The sequence below is a fragment of the Meles meles genome, chromosome X (assembly GCF_922984935.1).
Source record: "Meles meles chromosome X, mMelMel3.1 paternal haplotype, whole genome shotgun sequence".
In the NCBI taxonomy this organism is placed as follows: Eukaryota; Metazoa; Chordata; class Mammalia; order Carnivora; family Mustelidae; genus Meles; species Meles meles.
Window position 1 is genome coordinate 48158181 of NC_060087.1, and position 27422 is coordinate 48185602.

The 27422-nt window shown below is 41.1% G+C and overlaps 1 protein-coding gene across 2 annotated transcripts in view; it reads right to left on the bottom strand.

Moving 5' to 3' along the window:
• Nucleotides 1–318: 318 nt before the first annotated feature.
• Nucleotides 319–27422, bottom strand: part of PFKFB1 (6-phosphofructo-2-kinase/fructose-2,6-biphosphatase 1) — a 123883-nt gene continuing 96779 nt past the window's right edge. The window contains exons 8-14 of one of the 2 annotated variants that reach the window (XM_045995343.1): nucleotides 25769–25976; nucleotides 22705–22851; nucleotides 19111–19215; nucleotides 5487–5616; nucleotides 2582–2644; nucleotides 1455–1519; nucleotides 319–1098 (exon numbers count right to left, since the gene is read on the bottom strand). In XM_045995343.1, the coding sequence (XP_045851299.1) occupies nucleotides 1039–1098; nucleotides 1455–1519; nucleotides 2582–2644; nucleotides 5487–5616; nucleotides 19111–19215; nucleotides 22705–22851; nucleotides 25769–25976 (778 nt within the window). In that variant the 3' untranslated portion in view covers nucleotides 319–1038. The remainder of the gene's footprint in view (nucleotides 1099–1454; nucleotides 1520–2581; nucleotides 2645–5486; nucleotides 5617–19110; nucleotides 19216–22704; nucleotides 22852–25768; nucleotides 25977–27422) is intronic. The other variant, XM_045995344.1, reaches the window with a different exon arrangement.

Consider the following 27422-nt stretch of genomic DNA (forward strand, 5'->3'; position numbering starts at 1 on the left):
TAAGACAATGGAGGAATCAAAGGATTATACTCTTTTTTTTAAAAGATTTTATTTATTTATTTGACAGAGAGAGGCACAGCGAGAGGAACACAAGCAGGAGGAGTAGGAGAGGGAGAAGCAGGCTCCCACTGAGCAGGGAGCCCGATGTGGGGCTTGATCCCAGGACCCTGGGATCATGACCTGAGCTGAAGGCAGACGCCTAATGACTAAGCCACCCAGGCGCCCCTCAAAGGATTATACTCTTGATGCAGTAGAAAAACAAACATTATTCATTCAAGAAATACTACACGTATGCCCACTATGTGGGAAGCATGCTTCTAGGGATCCTGTAGATGACACAGAGTTGTAAGGACTAGGGGCCAGGGGTCAGATAGTGGGATTCTTGTATTTAAGCAGTCATACTGGGGGCAGGACGTCTAGATGATGCCAAGACCCATGGAGTGGATGGCTGAGGGGGAACTGATCACTAGAGTTGAGGGGGTCAGGGAACTTGGAGGCCAGGGTATTATTTGGATAATTTGTATGAACTGTGAGATCACTCAGGATGACAACAGGAGTTAGAGAAGAGAGGAACACTGTGGTCCAGGTACAGATTCTTCTGAGTGTACAAATGAAGGTGTCTGGTCCTCAGCCATGCTGCCCACCAAGGAGCAAGGGCCATACGTACTCACAGAGACTTATCTCCTCCCTCACGTTGAGAGCTGCTACCCCAGAACACTTCCCTCTAGGAAGCCCACATCCATTCAACACCCCACAGTATCAGAGGCATTTCACAAGATTGGGATCTTAAGATCTTGTGGGAAAAGCCTTACAATGACTTCTTCCGCCTTTTTATAGGCAGCAAGAAAAGTCTTTATTGATAAGGGTTTGGTAATTAAGAAAAGAAAACTTTTATTCAGAGCTACACAGCTCCTTGGTTGTAGCTAGAAATCAAGACCTGTAGGCCAAGTCCAGGGTCTTAAGGTAAGAGAAGTGCAAGGATAGCAGCTCTTAAAGGTGGGAGATAGCGCAAAGGCAGTTTGACTTCTTGGAAAAGGCTCAGTAGTGGGCAGGGACAGTGTCCAGAGCTTCCTCAGGTTCTCGGGTGATGTCCACATTCTGAGAGGAGAGAGCCCAGGATTAATAGGAATGAGCCAGCCCTGTGGAGACCCCGACCCTCCCCTGACTCTTGTCCTCACTGACAGGCTCCCCTCCTTCAGCCAGGCCTGGATCCTGACCCTTTTCTCAGGAAAGCCTTTGGGGAATCTCAACTTGAGAACTTTGGGGTAGGGGTTGCTCTAGCCCTGCATCTCTTTGGCACCTCAGGCCTGGGCCATGGTGTCCTGCATTTCTGGATGCTGGTTATTCTACCTGTTGGTATGAAACACCCAAGCTCTGCGGGATTGGGGTGGTATTTCTGTGTGGGTTGGCTCTTTCACCATGTGCTAGCTTAGGCCACAGAGTCCCTCACCTACCTCAGGTTTCTCCCGATGTGTGTTTACGGCTTCCACGTTCAGGTAGATGGACTCCACTTTGCAGCCTCAGAAAGAACAACCAGTCCATCCATAAGTCCCCAAGGTAAGTACAGATTTTCCCTGAGCTGTCATTTTCTCCCTCACCCATCACTACCTATACCCTGAGCTCTACACTGTGAAGATTGTGACTGTTCTGTAGGGAGGGAACTATAGACCAGCTGTGTGTGTATGGGGAAGACACTAGGTCTAAGAGAAGCCAATGGGATGTTCTCCCAGCTGCCCCTAATAGTCTCAATGTTCTCTGAGCTTCAGTTGCTCAACTGATAATGGGAAGGAGATGGGAATAGATGATCTTTGAGGACTCCCCCAACTCTTGTACTCTGTGAGACAGCAATCTAATCTATATAATAATGATGGAGCCCTGTGGACCTCCTAAGCTGTGTTAAGTGCTGAAGTGTTCCAAGAGTCCTGGCGCCACTGCCTTGGGGAAATCAGTCCAAGGTAAAGTTTTTTCAGAGGACAAAAGTGGTTATGGAAACAACAGAGATGTGGAAGGTCACAAAGGAGTTCTGAGAGCCTGAATAAAAAGGAGTGGTATCACTCGGGGGCCTGGGGGCTATCAGAGGAGGTCCAATGCCTATGGAAGTTCCCCCCCCCCCAGCTCCATTCCTGTGGATTGCAAACTACTCTGGGCTTCAGTGCACTCTCTTCCCTATTCACACCCCAGAAGATATTTGAGTCTCTCTCTCCCCTGCTCATAAATATTTCATAGCAAACTAATGTCCTAAGAGATAGTCTAAACTTACCAGGTCATATGAGCTCTCTTCAATCTGGTCCAACCTACACTTACTCCTCTGGTCCCCTTTGGGAACCTCTCCTTATACAGGTTACTGTTCCATGCTTAGTGCTTTGGTAGAGCCAGAGAAATTTGAGGGCAGGCCCTGGATTTAGAGGCTATCCCAGTTCTTCCCTGCCTCATCCTATTATTGCCAATTCTTCCTTCACCAGGACATCCAATTACCCACCCAAGAAACTTCCTCCAGGACTCTGCTAGGCAGATGGTATGCACTGAAAGCATGTTCATGTCCTTTATGTGTGTTTCTTCAGATGAGGTTGGGAGTACTCACCATAAGCCACAGGTGTGAGTTTAAGCACTGTGTGCAAAGGACATTTGAGATATGGCAGCTCATCTGGAAAGGAGAAAGTAGCCATCACAGACAAGGTACTGGGGAGGGTACCATCTCCTCTTCTGCCATACCCCTTCCTTATGGTCAGCTTCATCAGGGTCATACTCCCCCACACTCTGCAGTGGACAATGTTGAGAACAGGGCGGGTAGTGAGGAAGAATGCAGAAAGGTGGTCTCTAGAGCAGAGAGGAAGGAAGACCCTGGGGAATGTGGACAGACTGTGAGTTCTCCAGGAGGGACAGGCTCATTATCAGGGATGTGGCCTATCTCCTCACTCACAGGGCAAGCATGATACTAAGGCAGACCTCCCTTCTGACCAAAGCCTAGGGCCTTCCACAAGCTCTTCTAACATGAAGGCCCACAGATGTTTCTTGGCAAGTGTTTTCTGAGAGCTTGTTTTGTGCCAGGGCCCTTGGAAATGTGTATATGTACCTTGGCATCTCCCATAGTTTTCTCTCCAGCCAAGGCCTTTGCTTTCTGACACCTCTCACACATGATGGGTAAGCATTTCTTGATTCATTGGTTTCCAGTTGTTGACTATTATTCATAAAGTTGTTCTGAATATTCATATACCATTTCTTGTATAAGCCTAGGTTTTCATTTATTAGACATCCCTGAGAGGATGAGATGAGCAGGCCCATTCCATGGATGAGGAAACCAAGGATATGAGAGGAAAGACTTTTCCTATGTCACAGTCAGGAAGTGGCAGCATTGGGACTTGAACTTAAGACCCTCTGAGGCTAAACACATGCTCTGCCCACTGCAGCCAGCTGCCACTGCCATGGAGGGGCTCATGGTGTCATGGGAATGACACCCCCATCTCTCACCACTCTCCAACAACAGCTACTCTCTCCCACCCAGGCTGCCCCTTACCACCTTCCATCTCCCTTCACTGAGCCAAAAGCAAACCCCTCATGGCTTCCCTGTCCCCAGGGTTCACCCTTTTTTAAAGCCACCACCACCCTCCCAGCCTCCTGAGACATCAGGTTTGACGATATCCTGGGCATCCGTCTTGCTCCTTCTTGTCTTTGTCATCATCATTATCAGGCCCTGGGGCCCAGTGCTTTGGGTACAAGGTCTCATTCCACCCTTGTTGATATTCTTCAGGGGTTACTGTTCCCCATGACACATGTGACAGAATGGACCCAGAGAAAGGAAGTGACTTGCCTGTGGTCTCTGACTTGCTCTGCCACCACTTGGAAAAGTAATCTTGGTCCAACCTTTACTTTCTCTGTCCCTAAATTTCCCACCTCTCACAGCACAGGATTGGGCTAGATGTATTTTGAGGGTGCTCCACCTCTGAGATCCTGTGGGTCTGCTTTCTGAGTCATATCATCTCTCTGGGTCTCAAATTTACTCACTAAGTAACCGGGGTAAAAACATGTACCTAACACTGCCTAACCCAGATCTCAGGGCTGCTGGGGGCATCTGGGGGCAGCTGGTGTGGCCTGTGCATGAAAGAAGGCAGAAGTGGTAAAGCAGGTGTGAGAATGACAGGTGCATGTGCCCTTCCCTCAATCTACACATCTGAGGTGGGGGTTCTCTGGAAACCACCTGAGCTTGACACCCCTCCCTGCCCTCTGAGCCCCATGACCTTGGGTAGGTCACTTCACCTTTCAGAGCCTCCATTTCCTCATCTGCACAGTCAGGGTTACAGTGCTTGCCTCACAGTCTCAAAGACAGCACTGAACAATAGAGATTGGAAGTTTTCAGGAATCTAATAGCACAAGAACCCTTACCCCAAACTCCATGCCCTTTTCCAGTGAGGAGACTGAGAACCAGGCAGAGGAAATGACCTGACCAATGTCAAGTTCTCAAGTTTCCTGGGTTTCAGTTTTGGATGACTCCATGTTACAAGTGTTCTTTACTTGGAAACTAGCATAGTAGAGAAGATTCAAGTCTGCAGGACATTGCACAATATAACTTTCAATTATAACTTTGGAAGGTCCTCACACACCTTCACAGTATCCTGGAGATGTTAATACTTCAACACCCATATCAGATATGGACTGTCAAACCAAAGAGTGACATAACAGCTCCTTGCCAGGCTCCCTGCCGAGTCTGCAGTTCAGCGTATGTTGTTAGGGTATAGATACTCTGTAAATTACAATGTCTAGATATCTTTTAAAAAGAAATTATAGGGGCGCCTGGGTGGCTCAGTGGGTTAAGCCTCTGCCTTCGGCTCAGGTCATGATCCCAGGGTCCTGGGATCGAGCCCCGCATTGGGCTCTCTGCTTGGCAGGGAGCCTGCTTCCTCTTCTCTCTCTCTGCCTGCCTCTCTGCCTACTTGTGATCTCTGTCTGTCAAATAAAAAAAAAAGAAATTATAATTTAAAAACATAAAATGAAAATATCACTATCTTGGGAGAAATCATCCCCACAGCAAAGACAGAAACATACAATTAGTATCATGAGGCAACAAAAGGTCCCATTACCACCTGATTACAGCTTGTTTCAGGAAGTAGTGTCTCTGCTTTTTCAGGTTGATGCATACTGTTAAGGTTGGCTTTGAAAACATTAACTCAGAATAATACTAATAATAAAAACAACAGCTGACCCTTATATAGCCCATACTATGTGTCATAAACTGTCCTAAACTTTTTACATATGTTAATTTATTCAAACTTCATTATTGTTCTCTCCATTTTACAGATGAGGAAATTGAGGCCAGAGAAGCTAAAATAATTTGCCAAAGCTAGTATATAACAAAGCAAGAATTTGACCTCAAGCAATCTTGTTCTAGATACTGTGCTCTTAACCACTAAGGTATAAACCACAAACTGTTGGTGTCAGGGTCCCAAATCATATCTAGTTTCTTATGCCAGGAACAGATAGGAGAGTGGTACCTGAACTCTTATCCAGGAAGTAGGCCAGGAGGCACCGCATGACAGCCTGATGACAGATCACCAGTACATTTTCCTGCCGTTCTAATTCCATTATAACTGGCTCCAGACGCTGAACCAGATCCTCATAGGACTAAAAATGACAGAATATTTGGGGAAGAAAGGGAGATGAGATTTGCCTACAGAAGAACCCAGGACTATGAATTAGGAAAAGTTGATTCTGTCACCAGTTCAGTCGTTGACCTAGTAGTATGATCTTAGACCACTCACTTCTTCTTTAGCATCTTAGTTTCTCATCTAATAACTGAGAGCATTCAATACAGTTGACCAAATAACAATAATAATAAAACTTCTTAATATAAAATTCCTAGATTTCTTCCCATTCAGATTTCCTTCCCTTCCCCTGTGGTTCTGTGCTATTCCTTATGTTCCATGTATGAATGAAACCATGTGATAAATGTCTTTCTCTGCTTGACTTATTTCACTTAGCGTAATCCCCTCCAGTTCCATCCATGTGATGCAAATGGAATCTGGGAAACAAATTGAGGATTACAGAGGGAAGGGAGTGGGGAAATGGGGTAACTGGGTGATGGGTATTAAGGAGGGTACGTGTTGTGATGAGCACTGGGTGTTATACACAACTAATGAATCACTGAACACTACATCATAAACTAATGCTGTACTATATGTTGGCTAACTGAACATAATAAAAATAAATAAATAAATAAATAAATAAATAAAGTGTTTTTCCTCCTCAAAGATAAAATAAAATAAAATAAAATTCCTAGAAAAACTAGATAAAATAAATGTTTGCACTACTGATCTTTCATTAAAATAAAGGAAAATATGAATGTAGGGTTCCAAAATGAAGAAAAACTTGGGGAAAAAAAAGAGAGGTAAGTGGATGTAGAAGCCACAATGCCTTGGGGGCATTTGTCAATCACAATATCTGAAAGGCTAGAGATTTTAAAACCTTATAGAGACAGAAGACAAGGCCTTAGCACTTCAAAAGGTGGAGAATTGGGACTAAAATTTTCACACAAATCTGGAACACTCAGAGGGCTACACCTTTAGTAGAAGTATAAACTAGAAAAAAAAATATATCCCTAGGCAAAAAGAAACAATAACATTCATCTGCCTCTGCTAGACTCAGTGGAAAAATTAGGAAAAACTTCATATAATAATATATTAACCACAAACCTACCATCAGGTGGGTATGTGGTTCAAGCTTACAATACCCATGTGTTTTAGAAAATGTTAAGATGGGATTTTAATAAAAAGCAATTTCAAGTAATTAGTTCCCAGAAGTATCTGGAAGAAGCAAAAGGAAATTATTTCTGAATCCTCTCAACTTAGTTTGTGCAGAATTCTTACATATAAATTTCACTAAACTGAAGCTCACATAACATGCACAGAAAATAAGCTATCATTAGTGAAAATAAACAGAAAGAATAAGAGGAGAACCCTAAAAACATAAGATAAAGGATCCATATAAAATATATATATATAATAAATATGTTTGAAATTTATAAAGAAATAAAAGATGGACTAAAAATGAGAGAAAGAAATAAGATGCCATTAAATATATGACATAGATTTGGAAAAAACTAATGGAATTTCTATAAATAAGAAATACATTTATTAAAATTGAAAACTGAATGAACTGGGTGAATGAAAGATTAGACAGAACTTAAGAAATAGTGATTTGGAGGATAAAGCTGAAGACATTACTCAGAATGCAACAAAGACATTAAAAATAAGAAGTTAGAAAACAATGCCATTCCAAAAAAAATTCCACTGGTATTTTTCAAAGAGCTGGAGCAAATAATCCTAAAATTTGTATGGAATCAGAAGAGACCCCAAATTACTAAGGAAATGTTGAAAAACAAAAATAAAACTGGTGGCATCACGTTACCTGATTTCAAGTTTTACTACAAAGCTGTGATCACCAAGACAGCATGGTACTGGCATAAAAACAGACACATAGACCAGTGGAACAGAGTAGAGAGCCCAGATATGGACCCTCAACTGTATGGTCAAATAATCTTCGACAAAATAGGAAAAAATATACAGTGGAAAAAAGACAGTCTCTTTAATAAATGGTGCTGGGAAAACTGGACAGCTTTATGTAGAAGAATGAAACTCGACCATTCTCTTACACCATACACAAAGATAAACTCGAAATGGATAAAAGACTTCAACAAGAGATAGGAATCCATCAGAATCCTAGAGGAGAAAATAGGCAGTAACCTCTTTGATATCAGCCGCAGCAACTTCTTTCAAGATATGTCTCCAAAGGCAAAGGAAACAAAAGCGAAAATGAACTTTTGGGACTTCATCAAGATCAAAAGCTTCTGCACAGCAAAGGAAACAGTCAACAAAACAAAAACGCAACCCACAGAATGGGAGAAGATATTTGCAAATGACAGTACAGACAAAAGGTTGATATCCAGGATCTATAAAGAACTCCTCAAACTCAACACACACAAAACAGATAATCATATCAAAAAATGGGAAGAAGATATGAACAGACACTTCTCCAATGAAGACATACAAATGGCTATTAGACACATGAAAAAATGTTCATCATCACTAACCATCAGGGAGATTCAAATTTTTATTTTATTTTATTTATTTATTGATTTTCAGCATAACAATATTCATTGTTTTTGCACCACACCCTGTGTTCCATGCAATACGTGCCCTCCCTTATACCCACCACCTGGTTCCCCAACCTCCCACCCCCCGCCCCTTCAAAACCCTCAGGTTGTTTTTCAGAGTCCATAGTCTCTCATGGTTCATCTCCCCTTCCAGTTTCCCTCAACTCCCTCTCCTCTCCATCTCCCCATGTCCTCCATGTTCTTTGTTATGCTCCACAAATAAGAGAAACCATATGATACTTGACTCTCTCTGCTTGACTTATTTCACTCAGCATAATCTCTTCCAGTCCTGTCCATGTTGCTACAAAAGTTCGGTATTCATCCTTTCTGATGGAGGCATAATACTCCATCGTGTATATGGACCACATCTTCCTTATCCATTCATCCGTTGAAGGGCATCTTGTTTCTTTCCACAGTTTGGCGACTGTGGCCGTTGCTGCTATAAACATTGGGGTACAGATGGCCCTTCTTTTCACTACATCTGTATCTTTGGGGTAAATACCGAGCAGTGCCATTGCAGGGTCAGATGGAAGCTCTATCTTTAATTTCTTGAGGAATCTCCACGCTGTTCTCCAGAGTGGCTGCACCAACTTGCATTCCCACCAACAGTGTAAGAGGGTTTCCCTTTCTCCACAACCTCTCCAACACATGTTGTTCCCTGTCTTGCTAATTTTGGCCATTCTAACTGGTGTAAGGTGATATCTCAGTGAGGTTTTAATTTGAATCTCCCTGATGGCTAGTGATGATGAGCATTTTTTCATGTGCCTGATAGCCATTTGTATGTCTTCATTGGAGAAATGTCTGTTCATAATCTGCCCATTTTTTGATATGATTATCTGTTTTGTGTGTGTTGAGTTTGAGGAGTTCTTTATAGATCCTGTATATCAACCTTTTGTCTGTACTGTCATTTGCAAATGTCTTCTCCCATTCCGTGGGTTGCCTTTTTGTTTTGTTGACTGTTTCCTTTGCTGTGCAGAAGCTTTTGATCTTGATGAAGTCCCAAAAGTTCATTTTCGCTTTTGTTTCCTTTGCCTTTGGAGACATATCTTGAAAGAAGTTGCTGTGGCTTATATCAAAGAGGTTACTGCCTATGTTTTCCTCTAGGAGTCAAATTAAAACCACATTGAGATACCACCTTACACCAGTTAGAATGGCTAAAATTAGCTAGACAGGGAACAACATGTGTTGGAGAGGATGTGGAGAAAGGGGAACCCTCTTACACTGTTGGTGGGAATGCAAGTTGGTGCAGCCACTTTGGAGAATAGTGTGGAGATCCCTCAAGACATTAAAAATAGAGCTTCCCTATGACCCTGCAATGGCACTACTGGGTATTTACCCCAAACATACAGATGTGGTGAAAAGAAGGGCCATCTGTACCCCAATGTTTATAGCAGCAATGGCCACGGTCGCCAAACTGTGGAAAGAACCAAGATGACCTTCAATGAATGAATGGATAAGGAAGATATGGTCCATATACATGATGGAGTATTATGCCTCCATCAGAAAGGATGAATACCGAACTTTTGCAGCAACATGGACGGGACTGGAAGAGATTATGCTGAGTGAAATAAGTCAAGCGGAGAGAGTCAAGTATCATATGGTTTCACTTATTTGTGGAGCATAACAAAGAACATGGAGGACATGGGGAGATGGAGAGGAGAGGGAGTTGAGGGAAACTGGAAGGGGAGATGAACCATGAGAGACTATGGACTCTGAAAAACAACCTTAGTGTCTTGAAGGGGCGGGGGTTGGGAGGTTGGGGGAACAAGGTGGTGGGTATAAGGGAGGGCACGTATTGCATGGAACACTGGGTGTGGTGCAAAAACAATGAATACTGTTGCGCTGAAAAGAAATTTTAAAAAAGTTAGTAAGAAAAAAAAAAGAAGTTAGAAAACAAAGGATAGGGACAGGATAACACACATTCAGTTTTATTTCCAGAAGGAGATAATAGAGATTATATGAAAAAGGGATGGAGCCATAATGTCTGAGAGGTTCTAGAATTAATGAAGAATTCCAATCCTCAGACTCAGGAAGTCTAAATAATCACAAGCAAAATAAAATAAAAATTATTTAGATATATCAGATTAGAACATAAAAACAATGAAGATACAAAGAACTTAATAGCAGCCACAAAGAAGGTAAACAGCAATTAGACTGACTAAAGACTTTTTAGCTACATCAGAAGCCACAAGACAGTGGTGATGGGGGAGATTTTAAGATGGCAAAATAGGGGGACCCCAGGCACAGCTCTATGGAGGTCAAATCCCTTTGAACACCCAGGAACTTGATCTGAGTATTGAAAGAATGATTTCTACAGTTGGAGTGAAAAAGCATTACAGGCCTATTTCAATAAAAGATAAAGCACATCTATGGGGGGCCTGGGTGGCTCAGTGGTTTAAGCCTCTGCCTTCGGCTCAGGTCATGATCTCTGGGTCCTGGGATCGAGCCCCGCATCAGGCTCTCTGCTCAGTGAGGAGCCTGTTTCTCCCTCTTTCTCTGCCTGCCTCTCTGCCTACTTGTGACCCCCCCCTTCTGTCAAATAAATAAATAAAATATTTAAAAAAATGTAAAGCACATCTAAAGGTCCAAACATTCTCCACTGTAAGCAAGCAAGCAAGCAAGGAGGAACTCTGCAGAGGCCTGACCAGTGGGAAAGAACAGCCAAAACACAATAGCAGAGTGCACATACCATATATTACAAACACTTCTTGAAGTGCCAGGCCCTGGACATTGTATGATCAGTTTTTAACATAATATTGCTTTCAGATACAGGAAATATAACACACAAAAGACGGAAACATAGCCAAAATGACAAGGTGGAGAAACTCTCCCCAAAATAAAGTTCAAGAAGAAATCACTCCAGGAACTTGCTAAAAACTAACATAAGCAATATATCTGAACAAGAATTTAGGACACTCATAAAACTACTAGCTGGGCTTGAAAGAAGCATAGAAGATACAAAAACAAAACAAACAACAACAACACAAACAAAAACACCTTGCTACAGAGACAAGGGACATAAAAACTAGTCAGGCTGAAACAAAAAATGCTATAACTGAGATGTAAAACAGACTGGGTATAATTACAATGACCATTGAAGAAGCAGATGAGAGAATAGGTGTTATAGAAGATACAATTATGGAAAATAATGAATCTGGAAAGAAAACGAGTAGATCATGAAGGTAGACTTAGGGAACTCATTGATTCCAAAAACCACAATAATATCTGTGTCATAGGAGTCCCAGGAGAAAAATGGGGGAAAAAAAGGGGACAGAAGCCTTATTTGAACAAATTATAGCTGAGAACTTCCCTAATCTGGGGAAGGAAACAAGCACTCCAGGGCAAGATTCACAGAGAACTCTTCCCAAAATCAACAAAAAGTCAACACTAGAACATATCATAGTGAAACTTACAAAATATAAAGATAAAGAGATAATTCTGAAAACAGCTAGGGACAAAAGATAAAGAGGCAATTCTAAAAACAGCTAGGGGCAAAAGATACTAAGGTTTTACTAGCAGACCTGTCCATGGAGACCTGGTAGGCCAGGAAGCAGTAGAAGGAAATATTCAACATGCTAAATGGGAAAAATATGCAGCTAAGAATACTTTATCTTTATCTAGCAAAGCTATTATTGAGATTAAAAGAAGAGATAAAGTGTTTCCAAGACAAGAGGCAACTGGGTGGCTCAGTCAGTTAAGAATCTGACTCTTGGTTTTGACTCAGATTGTGATCTCACAGGTCATGAGATGGAGCCCTAAGTCAGGCTTCATGATCAACAGGAAGTCTGCTTGAAGATTTTCTCCTTATGTCCCTTTTCTCACTTGCTCAAGCTCTCCCTCTAACGTCAATCCTAAACTAGCCTTGCAAGAAATATTAAAAGGGATCCTTTAAAAGAAGAGAGAGCTCTAAACTAACAAATATCAGAAAAGAACAGAGACAACCTACAGAAACTGCAACTTTACAGTACCAATTTATAATGATACTAAATTCATATTTTTCAACAATTACTCTGAATGAAATGGCCTAAATTCTCCAATCAAAAGCCATAGAGTAGGGACACCTGGGTGTCTCAGTGGGTTAAAGCCTCTGCCTTCAGCTCAGGTCATGATCCCAGGGTCATGGGATCGAGCCCCACATTGGACTCTCTGCTCAGCAGGGAGCCTGCTTCCTCCTCCTCTCTCTCTCTCTGCCTTCCTCTCTGCCTACTTGTGATCTCTATCTGTCAAATAAATAAATAAAATCTTTAAAAAAGCCATAGAGTATCAGATTGGTTAAAAAAAAAAAGACCCACTGATAAACTGCCTACAAGAGACTCATTTTAGAACAAAAGTCACCTCCATATTAAAAGTGAGGGGGTGGAGAACAATTTATCAAGCTAATGGAAATAAAAAGAAAGTTATATGAGTCATCCTTATATCAGATAACTAGATTTTAAAACAAAGACTGTTAGAAGAGATGAAGAAGGGCACTGTGTCATAATAAAGGGGTCTATCCAATAAGAAGATCTAACAATTGTAAATACTTATGCAACTAACTTGGGAGCAGCCAAATATGTAAAGGAATTAATTAACAAAATTTAAAAAACTCACTGATAATAATGCAAGAATAGTAAGGGACATTAAGACTCCACTCACAGCAATGGAGAGATCATCTAAGCAGAAGATCACCAAGGAAACGAGGGCTTTGAATGACACACAGGACCAGAGGGACTTCACAGATATATTGAGAACATTTCATCCTAAAGCACCAGAACACATTTTCTTCTGAAGTGCACATGGAACATTCTCCAGAATAGGTTACCCAATGGGTCACAAATCAGCCTCAACTGGTACAAATACAATGAGATCATACCATGCATATTTTCAGACCACAATGCTATGAAACATAAAGTCAATTACTAAAAAAAAAATTGGAGGGACCACAAACACATGGAGGTTAAAGAACATTCTACAAAAGAATGGTTACCAGGAAATTAAAAATGACTTAAAAATACATAGAAGCAAGTGAAAGTTAAAACATGACAGTTTAAAACCTTTGGGATGCAACGAAGGCAGTTGAAAGAGAGAAGTGCATAGCAATACAGGCCTTTATCAAGAGGCAAGAAAAGTCTCAAAGAGAAAACTTAACCTTACAACTAGTGGAGCTGGAAAAAAGAACAGCAAATAAAACCTATACCAAGCAGGAAACTAGAATTAATAAAATTAAAGCAGAATTTGGTGACAGAAAAATAGAATTAAAAAAAAAAAAGAAAAGATCAATGAAAATAGGAGCTGGTTCTTTGAAAGAATTCATAAGATTGGTAAACATCTAGCCAGAATTATGAAAAAGAAAAGAACACATTGCATGGAACACTGGGTGTGGTGCATAAACGATGAATCCTGAAACACTGAAAAAAAAATAAAATAAAGATGTTAAAAAAAAGAAAAGAGAAATGACCCAAATAAATAAAATAATGAATGAAAGAGGAGAGATCACAACCAACACCAAGGAAATACAGACATTAAAAGAACATATTGTGAGCAACAATATGCCAACAAATTAGGCTACCTGGAAGAAATGGCTGGATTTCTAGAAACATATAATGTGCCAAAACTGAATCAGGAAGAAATAGGAAATCTGAACAGACTCATAACCAGTAAAGAAACTAAAGTAGTTATAAAAAATCTCCCAAAAAACAAAAGTCCAGGACCAGATAGTTTCCCAGGGAAATTCTATGAAACATTTAAAAAATTAGGGGTGCCTGGGTGGCTCAGTGGGTTAAAGCCTCTACCTTTGGCTCAGGTCATGATCCCAGGGTCCTGAGATAAAGCCCACAGAGGGTTCTTTGCTCGGTGGGGAACCTGCTTCCCTCTCTCTCTCTCTGCCTGCCTCTCTGCCTACTTGTGATCTCTGTCTGTCAAATAAATAAATAAAATCTTTTAAAAAATAAAAAATTAATACATATTCTTCTGAAGTTCTTTCAAAGAGTAGAAATGGAAAGAAAACTTCCAAACTCATTCTATGATGGCAGCATTACTTTGATCCCCAAACCAAACAAAGACCTCATTCAAAAGGAGAATTAGAGACTAATATCTCTGATAAACATGCATGCCAAAATTTTCACCAAGATACTAGCTAATAGGATCCAACAGTGTATTAAAAGGATTATTCACCATGATCAGGTGGGATTTATTCCTGGGCTTCAAGTGTGGTTCAACATCTGCAAATCAATCAATGTGATACCACATTAACAAAAGAAAAGAAAAGAACCATATGATCCTCTCAATAGACCACCCTCCAAAAAAAAAAAAAAAGCATCTTTCTTGTTAAAAACTCTCCGCAGAGTAGGGAAAGGAGAAACATACCTCAGTATCATAAAAAACTGTATATGAAAACCCCACAGCGAATATCATCCTCAATGGGGAAAAACTGGGAGCTTTTCTCCTAAGGTCAAGAACAAGTCAGGGATGTCCTCTCTCACCACTCTTGTTCAACATTGTACTGGAAGTTCTAGCCTCAGCAATCGACAACAAAAAGAAATAAAAGCCATCCAAATCAGCAACTTTCACTCTTTGCCATTGACGTGATACTCTATGTAGAAAACCCAGAATGCTCTCCCTTTCCAAAAATTCCTAGAATTGATACAGGGATTCAGCAATGTGGCAGGATATAAAATCAAAGTACAGAAGTCAGCTGCATTTCTATACACTAAAAATGAAGCTGAAGAAAGGGAAATCAAGGAATTGATTCCAATTATGATTGCAACAAAAAGTATAAGCTACCTGAAATAAACCTAATCAAAGAAATAAATATCTGTATTCTGAAAACAATATGACACTTATAAAAGAAATTGAGGAAGAGACAAAGAAATGGAAAAACATCCATGCTCACGAATTGGAAGAACAAATATTGTTAAAATGTCTATGCTACCCAAAGCAATTTACATTTTCTTTTTTTTTTTTTTAAGATTTTATTCATTTATTTGACAGAGAGAGAGAGAGATCACAAGTAGGCAGAGAGGCAGGCAGAGAGAGAGGAGGAAGCAGGCTCCCTGCGGCTTAATCCACTGAGCCACCCAGGTGCCCCGCAATTTACATTTTCAAAGCAATCCTTATCAGAATATGATCAGCATTTTTTATAGAGCTGGAACAAACAATCCTGATATTTGTATGGAACCAGAAAAGATCCTGAATAGCCAAAGGAATGTTGCAAAACAAAACCAAAGCTGGTGACATCACTATTCTAGACTTCAAGCTGTATTACAAAGCTGTAATCATCAGGACATTATAGTACTGGCACAAAAACAGACACATAGACCAATAGAACAGCATAGAGACCCCAGAAATGGGCCCCCAACTCTATGATCAACTAATCTTTGACAAAGCAGGAAAGAATATTCAATGAAAAAAAATGACAGTCTCTGCAAAAAATGGTTTTGGGAAAACTGGATAGCCACATGCAGAGGAATGAAACAGGACCACTTTCTTACGCCATATACAAAAATCAATTCCAAATGAATGAAATATGTAAGTGTGAGACAAGAATCCATCAAAATTCTAGAGAAGAACACAGACAGCAACCTCTTTTCCCATGACCATAGCAACATCTTGCTCAACATGGCTTCAAATACAAAGGAAACAAAAGCAAAAATGAAGTATTGGGATTTCATCAACATGAAATGCTTCCACACAGCAAAAGAAATAGTAAAAAAAACTAAAAGGAGCCTTTGGAATGGGAGAAGATATTGTTAAATGTCTCATCAGATAAAGGGCTAATATCCAAAATCTCTAAAGAACTTATCAAACTCAATTTCCAAAAAACAAAAAAATCCAGTAAAGAAATGGGCAGAAGACATGAAGAGACATTTCTCCAAAGAAGACATATGAATGGCTAAGAGACACATGAAAAAAAAATGCTCCACATCACTAGCCATTAGGGAAATACAAATCAAACCCACAATGAGTTACCACCTCACACCTTTCAGAATGGCTAAAATTAACAACTGAGGAATCAACAGATGTTGGTGAGGATGTGGAGAAAGAAGAATCCTCTTACACTTTTGGTGGAAACGCAAACTAGTGTAGCCACTCTGGAAAACAGTATGGAGGATTCTCAAAATGTTAAAAACAGAGCTACCCTGTGACACAGCAGATGAACTCTGAGGTATTTATCCTAAGGATATAAAGATAGTGATTCAAAGGGGCTCATCATGCACCCCAATGTTTATAGCAGCAATGTCCATAGTTGCCAAAATATGGAAAGAGCCCAGATGTCCTTCTACAGATGAATGGATACAGAAGATGTGGTATATACAATGGAATATGACTCAGCCACCAAAAAATGAAATCTTGCCATTTGCAATGATGTGGTTGGAAGTAGAGAGTATTATGCTGAGTGAAATAAGTCAAAGAATGACAAATACCATATGATTTCATTCATATGCAGAATTAAAGAGACAAAACGGATGAACATAGGGGAAGGGAGGGAAAAATAAAATAAGAGGAAGCAGAGAGGGAGACAAACTGTAAGATACTCTTAACAGTAGGAAATAAACTAAGGGTTGTTGGAGGGCAGGTTGGGGGGATGGGGTAACTGGGTAATGGGCATTAAGAGGTCACTTGAAGTAATGAGCACTGGGTGTTGTATGCAACTGATTAATTACTGAATCCTACCTCTGAAACTGATACTGTGGAGCATATTGATTAAATTGAATTTAAATAAAATTTTTTAAAAAAGAATGCAACATTATATAACTTAAATATAGGCGCAAAATCTCAGGAGCAGAATTTTAGAGAAGGGAGAAAAAGAAATATAAACTAAGCATAAAGGTTCAGAAAAAAAATCTCAAAATAAAAAAATAGAAATAAGCTAAATTAAATCATTAATTATAATAAAAGTAAACATATAAGAATTACAATTTAAAAGACAAATATTTTCATGTTGTATTAAAAACAACAAAACTGGGACGTCTAGGTGGCTCAGTCAGTTTTGCATCTGACTCTTGATTTTGGCTCAGTTCATGATCTTTTTTGTTCATGGGATTGAGCCCTATGTTGGTCTCCATGTTCAGTGAGGAGTCTTCTTCTCTTCCTCTCTCTTTTCCTTGCCTTCTGCCCCTCCCCCTGCTCATGATCTCCATGTCTCTAAGATAAAATAAATAAGTCTTCTAAAAAATCAATTATATGCTGTTTACAAGAGACCTAAAACAAAAATACCCAGAGAAATTGAAAGTAAATTAATAAAGATGAACTAGGCAAATACTAACTAGAAAACATAGATAGATAGATGATAGATAGATAATAGCTAGATAAACAGACAAGAGATAGATAGATACAGCTATATTAATAGTAGATAAAATACACTTTCAGGAAGAAACATTATTAGGGGAAATATTATTCCTAATAAAATATGCAGTTCACTAAGAAGATATAATTGCTTTAGGGCACCTGGGTGGCTCAGTGGGTTAAGCCACTGCCTTCAGCTCAGGTCATGATCTCAGGATCCTGGGATTGAGTCCCACATCGGGCTCTCTGCTCAGCAGAGAGCCTGCTTCCCTTCCTCTCTCTCTGCCTGCCTCTCCTGTGATTTCTCTCTGTCAAATAAATAAATAAAATCTTTAATAAAAAATAAATAAAATCTTAAAAAAAAGATATAATTGCTTTAAATTTGTATGTCTGTAATAACATAGCCTCAACATATATAAGGGAAAATAAAGGCAAACTCAGACTCACTTATAATGTCATTTCTGAGGATGAGGATAAAAGTGTGAAATTGCTTTGCAACATGGGATATCTTATTTCACCTTCCCTGGTGTCCTGCTTTTCTTATAATTGTTCCCAGGAATGTATATCAAAAATGGAGTATGCCTCCTCTCCATCTCCCCATGTCCTCCATGTTATTTGTTATACTCCACAAATGAGTGAAACCATATGATAATTGACTCTCTCTGCTTGACTTATTTCGCTCAGCATAATCTCTTCCAGTCCCGTCCATGTTGATACAAAAGTTAGCAACTTTTTCTTTCTGATGGAGTCATAAATACTCCATCGTGTATATGGACCACATCTTCCTTATCCATTCGTCCGTTGAAGGACATCTTGGTTCTTTTCACAGTTTGGCGACCGTGGCCATTGCTGCTATAAACATTGGGGTACAGATGGCCCTTCTTTTCATTACATCTGTATCTTTGGGTAAATACCCAGTAGTGCAATTGCAGGGTCATAGGGAGAGGAGAAAGGAGTTGAGGGAAATTGGAAGGGGAGGTGAACCATGAGAGACTATGGACTCTGAAAAACAACCTGAGGGTTTTGAAGGGGTGGGGGGTGGGAGGTTGGGGGAACCAGATGGTGGGTATTAAGGAGGGCACATATTGCATGGAGCACTGGGTGTGGTGCAAAAACAATGAATACTGTTACACTGAAAAGAAAAATAAAAATAAATAAAAATTTTAAAAAATGGAATATGACCAATAAATACTTTAAGATGTGGAACTGGATAAATGAATCTGCTGGGTGGAAAGCAGTGAGGATCCACCTGATATGGGAATTAGGGAACTGATGGTCTGCTGCTTGTGGTGGCAAAGAATCTGGTCAAACTATTAGCCATTGTCCCACTCTAGACTCTAACCCACTGTCCAGAGACTGGAACTTTAGGCAACTTGGCAATAAAATGACAGGAGTATGTTGAACTACTTCAGGTGTCTTTAGTGAAAGGATACCAGAGACAAAATCAAGAATGAAACCCCCCTGAAACAAGTGGGATATAAGGAGGCAATTATTTTAGCTTTAGTAAAAGAGGTATCTGTTGCTGATAGCTGTGAAGCAGAGAAAACCAAGAACGAGATTATCATGTGCTTTGTGGGATTGCAGCTGCTACAAAATATGCTTTACTCTGCTTCTAAAGCTGTCCAGGGAACTATGCAATTTTGGCTGTTGGAATGAAGTTACTGGAGGAGTTCTAGGAGTCAGGCAACCCCTCCAAACCTTACCTCTCCCTTGGGATAGCGGTAGCGATATTTATCTTGGTCCCGTAGTGCAAATTCTTCAGGGTAGTGTTCCTGGATTTCTTCATAGGTCATCTCCTCACAGACACCCTGAGAAAAATTATTTGGGGATAAAAGTATTCACAAGGTGAAATTCATACAGCCCTTACTATAGTTCTGAGTCCAAAGATTATGGCACAGCAACACACCTGATTTTCTGTGAAGACAGCTCTATGTTTGTGCCTATTGTCTGAGTGTGTGTGTGTGTGTGTGTGTGTGTGTGTATGAAGTGTGTGGGTGTGAGAGAGTGTGCATGTGTACAGGTGTGTTCAGTTTGAATATATTTTGTGTACCTGTGTATGGTGTTTCTCTATGATTGTCCCAAAAGGTTTGTAGATGTACATTGTACATTTCAGTATGTGTTTTATAAATATAGGGGCTTAAGGATTTGAGACTGTGTTTGTGTGTATGTGTATCATGCTGGTATGTTTAAAGACATATGCCTTGTGTTTGTGTATTTGTTTCAGTTTTTGTCGTGTGTTTGGTGAGTGTGTGTATGTACAGAGTGTCTGAGCATCTGAGAATATGCTCACATGAGGGTCTCTGTGGTCTGTTTCTCCACAGAGAACACACACTGTTTCTCAGTGTGTCTGTGGCCTGTGTTTCTGTGAGTGTATAGGTCTCTGATTATGTCTCTGATGTATATGTGTGAATAGCTGTGTGCCTATGCCTGAGGTCATATGAATTTGTGGTAATATGCTTGAGGTTATGCACCTGCACTTTGTGCATTTCCATCCATGGTATGCCTATCTGTATCTGTGTGATGTAGGTATATACAAAGACTGCGTGTGTGTCTATGGTAAGTGTGTCTATATGTATCTCTAAGTGTGTCTGTCTGTGACTGTGTATGCACATGCATGCACGGTGCAAGTGTTGATTGGTAGATGTGTCTGAAAGGGATCCTATGTCAGACTAGCAGGTCAATGTGTCTGTGAAGTGTATGTCTGTGATTATAAACATATTTATGTTTGATGTCTATGACTGTGTATGCAAGCACACACATGTGTGCACTTACATAACAGTGCTTTCCCATTTTATAGCATTTTCCATCCCCTCTGCTCCTACCTATGCTCCAGGACCTCTGGCAGATAAAGAAACAGATATCCACAGACATCTCAGAAGATAAGAATTAATAAATTCCTAACAGTTTCAGAGTGGACCTTGGGGAAATATAGTCTCCTTACCCAAAGCAGGAATTCAGAGCTCAGAGAATGAGTTCCTTAGGAGCACATGAGAGCTTCCCAAGTTCACTGAAAAATACCCAGAAGTGAGGTGTCTGCTGGGAGTGGAGGTAGAAGGCAATGTTGGGTTTATAAGATTTCCTTTTGATTGTGTGGATTCCAGTTAGACTTTCCTGTAAGGGAGCAATAGGCTCTGGCTGTTGTATTTTGAATCATATACCAGCCTTTCTTCAGGAGTGAATTTCACCCCTGCCATAACCCACAAACAGCTCTGCAGTGTCAAATTTCTCCACTGACACTGTCTATGGGAAAAAGTGCTCTCTACTGGATACACAAGATCTTTCCAGATTGCCTTTGACTTTCTATTTAGAGACATGCTCAAAGCCTCTTGCCTGCGGAAGTGACACTGACTTCATATTGACTTAAGGCAAATTGCCTAAACTCTTTGAATTTTATTTTCCTCATCTGAAAAATGAGAATTACAACAACCTCACAAAAGTGTTTTGAATATTAAAAATAATATATCTAGCACATAATGTTCAAGGTACATTTTAAAGACTCAAGCAGTGGAACTAATTATTAATATGTTATTGATCATGGAAAATAAACCAGCAATTTAGGCATCATTCTAAACTATTACTTTTTCCTTACTCCTCCCCTAGAACAAATTGCTATAATTCTATCTGCTAAATTTCTCAAAAATCTATTCCTTTTTCTTTCCTGTCTCCACTGCTACAATCTTAGCAGTTCTACACACACACACACACACACACACACACACACACACACAACACCTTCTTTGTTTATGCTGGGCTCTGCCTGACATACCATTCATGATCCTCTCTACCTGACTCACTGTTAATGAATGCTCAACTAGGCATCACTTCCTCCAGGCAGATTCTGGCTGGGTCAGATGCCCTGCCCTGACATCTGTACATCTATTGTCTAGCCTCTCAGAGCTTATATCACACATGCTGTTTTGTATTCCTCTGTTTTTTTTTTTCTGTCTACCCTGTTTTGACCAAAAATTCAGTGAAGACAAAAATCAATCTCTTTCTCCAGCACCACCTCAGAGCCTGAAACAAAGTAGGTATCCAATAAATGTTTATACCACATGTGGGCCAGAAACAAGTAGTGACTGATCTCTTATGATGAAGGGTTTATATATTTTCTTAAATGTATTTTATAGCAATTATATGTGATATGTAGAATAATACCATATATTCCTTTTCTAAATATGTGTATCTCTGTACATCTATAGCTAAGTACATGTGTATGTATGTAGACAAACATATACTTCTTTGCATTTATTGAAGTATATCTACCAGGCAAGCAAGTTAACCTAACTACATGCAAGTTAACTATATTTGTGATAAAGCTTTTACTTTTAGGTCTAACAATCATAACCTGTGGACTGCTACCTGATGTCAGTATAACTATAATCCAGGTGAGACCATGAGGAGGGGAAAAAAACACTTTTGCAAAGGGCACATGCGAAAACCTGACTCTGAAGCAAGATTGCTATGTCATGAGGATCAGATGGTCTTTTTCTTCATTCTATTTCCAATAGCACTATTTTAGCCATTGTCCTCTCTTGCCTGGATTAATGAAACCATCCCCATACTGATCTACATGCTCAGTCTGGCCCTTTTCCTAACTAGTTTCCACACATGATCAGAATGGTTATTTATTTATTTATATTAATCAAGTATAATTAACTTAACTGTTATATTAATTTTAGGTGTATAATACAATGATTCAATAATTCTATACATTTCTCAGTGCTCATCAAGATAAGTGTACTCTTAATATGCTGTGGCTATTTCATTCGTACCCCTGCTCACCTCCCTTCTGGCAACCACCAGTTTATTGAAGAGACTGTTTTTTGTTTATCTCTTCTTTTATCATTGTTTATTACATTCTGCATATATGAAATAATATGGTCTTGTCTTCTTTTTATGAATGTGAATCACATTCAGGCCACTTCTTGACTTAGACCACATCTTTGGCTTTCCATTTTTAGGGCAGCATCCAAATATCTCAACATGAAGTATAAAACTCTTTGAGATGCCTTCCTTTCCAACCTCATCTCCCTTATACTTCCCTTCTTACAAAATTTTGTCATAGGATATGCACTGTCTTATTTATGGCCTGCCTTTGGGCTCCATGAGGACTGAGAACATGTCCATTCTGGGCTTCACTGGATCTCCAACACACAGAACAGTGTATGGTGCATTTGCTGAGAAATACTTGTTGAATTAATTGTGTTCTTCATAGGAGCCAAAGAAGAGGCAATCCAGGGGATAAGCCCGAGTCAAGTCCCATTAACTACCAGGAAATTCATCGCCCATGATCTCACCGCATCAATTTCGTTCAGGGCTTTCCACTGCTCATAGGGAACACCCAGGGCCTCAGCTGTCTGGATAGTCCTCTTCATGTGGCTGGTCCACACCTTCAGGGAGCTGATGCCCTGGGACTGAATGAAGTTGGCTAGGGCATAGGCATACTGGGGAGTGGGGTTGCAGAGGATAAGAAGAGGGGAGAGAGAGAGATGAAAGAAAACAGAGTATCTGTGAGATCTGCCATAAATGGTGAAATGATGATGAACAAGAAAGAGTAGAATTTAAATGTTTCCAATTTATAAACAGGGATATGACAAGGATCAAGGGAATAGAAACAAGTATGTGTGTTTACGTTATGTATATGTGTGTGTGTGTGTGTGTGTGTGTGTTCATTGATGCTTGTTCAATAAGTCTCTTGCTCAGTTATTCATTCAAAAAGCCAACCTCTGGCAATTGTGGAGCCTGGGACAAGACTACAAATGGAGGCACTTTACCCAGTCAACCTCCCTTCTCTTCTCATTTGTGCCTCCATCCTGTACTTGTAGGTGTTTTGAGTACATGTTTGTAGCTAACCTAGTCACATGACCAAATTCTATCCACACCCTAATTCCACTGATGCCCATGATCCACAAACAGTGACCATTTGGCCACTCCTTTGCGGAGGGCTACACACTACTGTGATGTGGCCTGCTCTGAGGTGGACAGACACTGAGATAGGCCTACACAGGCATGGAGAGCAGACTCCAGGCCAGAAGGGTAGGCGATTCTGGGTTTTGGGTACTCAGATTGTGGTCCAGAAGTAGGGGGTGTGGGATTTGGGGACATTTCTTTTTTTTTTTAATTTTTCAGCATAACAGTATTCATCATTTTTGCACCACACCCAGTGCTCCATGCAGTACGTGCCCTCCCTATTACCCACCACCTGGTTCCCCAACCTCCCACCCCCCACCCCTTCAAAACCCTCAGGTTGTTTTTGACTCTGGGGATTCTCATTTGCTTGAATTTGGGTCTTGGAATCCAGCTTCTAAGGTCATTCAAACATATACTGAGTGTGTGTGATCATGTGCTGGGTATCAGGGTGTCCCATTCTCAAGACAGAGCCAGTCTAGTAGGGAAACAATGACAGTACTGAAAGGAAACATGAAAAGCTGTGTGAGACCAAATGAGCAAGTGGTTTGTTCTTTTGCATAGTGTCATGTTATTAGTCACAGGTGGTAATGTGAGGAACATTGGCACAAATGCATAGATTTATTTATATGTACACATGTGTATGTACAAATATAAGTATTTTGTATACACATTCTAATTATGAATTATGAGTCAGTAGTTAGTGTGCTCTGGTGGAAGGAGCCCTTGATTGGGAAGTAGGCAACAGGGGTTAAACTTTCCCATCTTCCTTATATGTCCCTGTGTGACCTGGGACACATCTCTGTCTCTCCCTGGCCTTATATCTTGTGTCTGTAAGTTGTAAACACCATTATCTCACTGAACCTTTCCTATGAGCATCACATTAGAAAGTGGAAGAGGAACACATAGAGTGCCTTTGACATACAGTAGGTGACAGCCTCTGTGATTGATTATGAGTGACAGCCAATGAGAAAGTGTTTTTTAAATTTCATGGTGCACCGTGCCCATAAGTATGAGGGTTGGTGCCAGGCATTTACCTGTACATGCACATGTTTGTGTCCAAGGGCAGTATGCATTGTGGAGATTGACAACTAACAAACTGTTATTGAGCTGTGTGGGCAGAGCCATAGCTGGCCCCAACCAAGAGACCCCTGGCTGCCATAGGTGGTGCCATAGGGAAAGGATGATTCCACTAGTACCCTCTACTCTGCTCTTAAGAGTAAGATTGGTGGGATTCAAAGGTCTGAGTCCACCTCAAGGGAAGCCTGACAGTCTGAAGTAACAGAAAGGGAACCATGAGGACCAGGCCTTCTAGTGCAGTGCCTTGCTTAGGACACTACCACTTCTGCAGTGGGGTATGAAGAGGGGCAGGCAGGAAAGCCTGGTTTTCAATCCTGGCTCTTTTTTATTGGTTACATGACCTAGGGCTGCTCTTTTCTCCTCCCTGGGCCTCAGCTTCCTCAGATTTCATGAACCATTAATGGTAATGTCTACCCCCACAGGGCTGTTGTGAAGATTGAATAAGGTCACACATGTGGAAGCAGATGGTGCTGTCACTGTGCACAGGTGCCAAGTAAAAGAGAGTGCTTCCTCCCTCCTACACCCCATTTCCCAATTTTTCTACCCAAGCCATCCTCCTAGCAAGAACAATACCTGTGTTAACAAACCCAGGCACAGGGCCAAACATTAAGGAAATTGTGTGCCTTATTTTATTTTATATCCTTAAGGTGCAGGTTACTATGCTTGGCTGGAGAGGAGAGAATAATGCCACAGTCAGAGATGAGCTAGAACTGGGACAGATGGAGTCCAGGGCACAGTGACCTTCCTGGGAGGGCAGGAAGGGACAGGGGAGGGCTTCCTGGACCAAACCAGGGAGCAGAAGATGGACCCTGGAAGAAGGTGGAGGAAAGAGGGCAGGAAAAGTGCAGTAACTGGTGGGTAACAAGTGCTGGCAATGGAATGGCCTGAAGTGGGGTGGGGGCTGTGGCATCAGCCCTGAGTAAGGGAAAAAATAGATTCAAGGTTGGGACATACATATAAGGGCAGCTGTCTGTCAGGGCATGTGATGGTCACCAGCTGACAGAGGAGGGCAGCCTAGGTGGGGGAAACTGTACAAGCAAAGGCACAGAGTTGAGAGAGAGAGGAGGGGAATCAGTCAGGCAAGTGTGAGGGGTGTTCACTGTAATGGGGCTGGAAGAGCAAGCAGATCTGGGCAAGCATGAAGTGCCAAGACCAAGCTAATAGACATGCAGATGCTGTTAGCACATGGGAGTCATTCAAGGATGGGTCAAGAGTGAGTGACTGATTGGGTGGAAGAGCAGGTGTGACCAGAACCTGCTTTTACCCTGTCACTGACTCCCCTGTCCTTAGGACCCAGGCAGTAGCTGTACCATCAGCCACAGCCCACCTGGGCCTGCTGACCCAATGCCTCAGTGTGCCTGGGTCCCTTCTTACCTGCTTGCCCCGAGCTGAGAGGCCAGAGTCACCTCCAATGCGGCCTCTGAGGTTAAGTTCACTCTCTCCGTGCCGGCATAGGTAGATGGATCGGGGTGTGACGTGGATATTCATGAGATAGTAGACTGTGCGGCTCTGGATGTGGTCCTGTACTCGGTTCACCATGTATCGTGTGCCCACATCGAAGATCTTGATGTAGGATAGGTGGCTGGGCCAGCCCAAGAAGGAGGAAGTGCAGCTCAGAGGATGATGATGGAGAGGCTGATCCCAAGACAAAGCCCCATCCTCACACCCTGCCTTCAAGCCTCTTCTACAATGCAGTTTTCACCTACCTTTCCGCTAGCAAAATGTCATGCTTTGCCCTATTCTGTGTACCTGTTCTAGAGACTTCACTCTCAGCCACCTTAAAGAGCTCACTGCCTGTAACCACCTTCCCCTGTTTCTTTTCTTCAGTTTCAGCTTGATCCAGGCGATCTTTTCACAATCAATTTTTACACTCCAGGGATCTGGGTTCTGTTCTTCATAGTTCACACTCATGACATACTCAGAGAAAAGCAGTAATCCCGTGACCCTGGCTGCCTCCCACATCTTACTGGAAGCTCCTGAATTGTCTACTCAATCTTCTAAATCTCAAGCTGAGTTCTGCACCTCTATTCTTTAAGTCCCTACTATGATATATTGTATTTGACACCAGACAGGCAGCTACCAGATTGTGTCTGTGCGCACTTGTGTCTGTGTGTATAGGTCTCTTCTCACTCAGAAAGGGAAAAAGGTTGTTTTTTTCTCCTATCTGTCATGCAGTCTACAAACACACCCTTCTTTATTCTAACCATTGTCCTTGAGGTGAGGACTCAGCATCTGCCCTTTGGAAGCTCTTCGTTCAGTCAAGAACATACACTTGGAAACATGTGACCAATGCTCAACATCCCTTCCATAAACAGTCTCTTAGATGTGCCAAGTATTGGGATGTGGGGATGCAGAGATGGTCCACAACATGGAAATCTTGTGGTCCTTGTTTCAAGCCCCATTTTTATCCCCTCAATTCTGTACTCTAGTCATGAATTAATAACTATGCACAGAGTGATAATCAAACTATTCAACAACCTGTCTTCAGAGGAGCTGGGAATGAGCAACACTGACTAATTAGAAGACTAGAACCATGGAGTAAGACTTCTGAGGCCCCTGCTGTACCAGGCATGAGTCCTTTAGTTGTTGGACTATATGGAGTTCAAGGAGATCCCTGGGAAGAGGTGGGGAAGGCTGTACCAATGGGGTGACATACCAGGAACCCTGGATGCACAGTAGCAAAACAAAGTAAATAGAAATAGCTGAATTAACCCAAGGCATGTAAAGCAGTGGCTGATGGGTTTGGTTTCAGAAAGCCTCCTCTCTGATCTTCCTAGAGATGGCCTTTTAATCTGTATCATATTTAATCATGCCCATCCCTGTCATCTATATCCAATGGTTTCTGCAGGACATTTGCACTTGCTAAGCATTTTCTTTTGTGCATCTAGCAGGGAGTGGGGACTTCAGAATACCTGAATCCTCATAATCGTCCTAGGAATCAAGGATTATTAGCTTTGTTTTATAGGAGAGGAAACAGAAGCATAGAGGGTGGAAATGATATGCTTAAGTTTACTCTCTCAAACTATCT